The 2293-nt window shown below is 44.0% G+C and overlaps 1 protein-coding gene across 4 annotated transcripts in view; it reads right to left on the reverse strand.

Moving 5' to 3' along the window:
- oxr1a (oxidation resistance 1a) overlaps positions 1–2293 on the reverse strand; it is a 216966-nt gene that overhangs the window by 126703 nt on the left and 87970 nt on the right. For 3 of the 4 annotated variants that reach the window (XM_032517852.1, XM_032517856.1, XM_032517848.1), the window contains exon 3: positions 1217–1413. In XM_032517852.1, the coding sequence (XP_032373743.1) occupies positions 1217–1413 (197 nt within the window). Of the gene's footprint in view, positions 1–1216; positions 1458–2293 lie in introns of those variants that run through there. The other variant, XM_032517847.1, reaches the window with a different exon arrangement.

Consider the following 2293-nt stretch of genomic DNA (forward strand, 5'->3'; position numbering starts at 1 on the left):
CCATTTGTGTGCATCCCGTCCCAGAAATGCTTGTTACTAACCTATTTCTGGGGAGTTTACTCCCTGGAGTCTTTATGTTTTCTTTTCGTTCAGCATATTTCCTTGGAATAGGATGGCAACAAGGTCTTGGTTGCAGCTGTCGCAGTGGTACACCCTTCTAGGCCCTGCGATGTCCTGCAGTGTCCTGCAGTGTCCTGCTGAACCCTGCCTCATCCCGCTACGTTCACCTATGCTCTGCTATGCCACGCTACACTCTATAACGCCCTGCAGCGCCCTGCTATGACATAAACTACTACCATTTGTAGTCACTGTTATCTTATCTATATATTATCTTTATTGTGACTATTATTGCCACTGTGCATCACACCCCCAACCGGCACCGCCAGACACCGCCTACCACGAGCCTGGGTCTGGCCCAGGTTTCTTTCTAAAAGGAGTTTTTATCCGCCACTGTCGCACTGCGTGCTCTTGGGGGAATTACTAGAATTGTTGGGGCTTTGTAAATTATAGTGTCTAGACCTACCTACATCTGTAAAGTCAAGATAACTTTTGTTATGATTTGATATATAATATAATTGAATTACAGAAAAGAGTTTTCGCACAGCAGGTGTGGTAAAAACACTACCGCTTTTGTCCAAAGTGTCCGCTGAAATCGACACAAACTGTTACATATAAGTTACATATAGCCACTTTCATGAGTCATTTCCTCTTCTTTTTTCAACCTGGACCCTTTTTCCTCAAGCGTGGTGTCAAAGTGAATAATATGAACAAAAATCCGGTATCGGTCCGGTATTGAGCGAGAACGCTGTAACCAGCAATCCCATTTGGCAAATGTGCAGGTGGGTTTGGTGAAAGCAATTCCAGGGATGTGTCATGTTAAACAGAAAGGTCAACCTCCTTTCCATTATGTTGTCAGACACTTAGAATAATCATCTGAGCCTGTCAGTGGTAAAACAAGCACTTTAAGTGGACGTAAATTGGAGGTGGACAATTGCACTACATTGTAGCTTGTCTCGCCTCTGCAGAGATCTCGGTTATTATACTGGACCAATTTCAAAGATTTAAGTTTCCCAATCAGTCACTTGGACACAAAAACAGGATACTAGGATCCGGGTTGAAAACAAAGTTTGAATTCCTTGTCCAGCTGGGTAATTGATGTTTGGGATAATTGTATGCATTGATAAAGAAAAATACCATCCGTCTCTGTGTCATTTACCTATGGTGTAGCCTCTCTTCAGCTCTCCGCACCGGGGGCTGCGGCGCTGGGAGTTGGTGGTGTTGTATTCCTGCACGGCGAGGGCGGTCGTTGTCTTGGCAACAGGTGATGCAGCCTTGTTTAGGGGTGAGGCTGGCACCAGAGTCGGGGAGAAACCTTGACTGGCAATATCCACTGACTGGGACTTCTGCTTCAGCCTGTAGGGGGACAATAAAACCACATTCATGTTATCTTTGCAAGATTGAAAACTATTACATGTGCCAATGCCATTGTGGCACAACAAATATACACAGTGGGAAATGTTGCGTTCAAGGGCAGTTCAATTAAAGCTTTTTCGCATCGTAAGGTTGTTGAAGTAATTTTGCTGTGTCACAGAAATGTAATCGTACAAGACAATTTTTCAGGGAAGTTGGGAGAAAGACTCGATAGGCTAATCACAGTCTAGAATGATGACGTTTCTGGCTCACCATCTTTTGCAGCAAAAGGTTGCTAAAAGTAGACTGCTTACGTAAAGAGTATCAACAGGTAAGGCTGTCTGAGCTAGGTCAAATCAAATCTGCCGACGACAACTCCTCAAAGCTTATTAAAAGGATAACAAGATCCTGGGTTTGGGTTTATAAATGCGTTCACTGGACTAATCTGAACAGGTAATGCCCTAACACTCAGCAGCAGGTCTATCCACTTACATGTGTTCTCATACTCACTTGTATACCCTCAGAATCCACAGATACACTGACACACAGACTCATAATAAAATAAAAATCAAGATGATAGTTGGGTGCTCCGGTAAAAACTTGAGTACAAAAACAGGGAAAATGGCTGCTGAAACGCTATCTAGTTCTGTAGTCTGAAAAAAGTCCTGAAACAGCAATACAAGATTCCCAGCACTCCGCTCCCTCGCACACACTTTCAATCATTCCAGCAAAACTGCTGAAGCGAACAGAATCTTTCTGGCCATTTCACCCAAGTGCCCATCCCCTGATGGACCAGAGCAGCACACATGACACAGTGTCGAACTGGCTAATGAAAATCTACATGGAAATGCTGTGTGTGTGTGTGTGTGTGTGTGTGTGTGTG

This window comes from Etheostoma spectabile, chromosome 6 (assembly GCF_008692095.1).
Source record: "Etheostoma spectabile isolate EspeVRDwgs_2016 chromosome 6, UIUC_Espe_1.0, whole genome shotgun sequence".
In the NCBI taxonomy this organism is placed as follows: domain Eukaryota; kingdom Metazoa; phylum Chordata; class Actinopteri; order Perciformes; family Percidae; genus Etheostoma; species Etheostoma spectabile.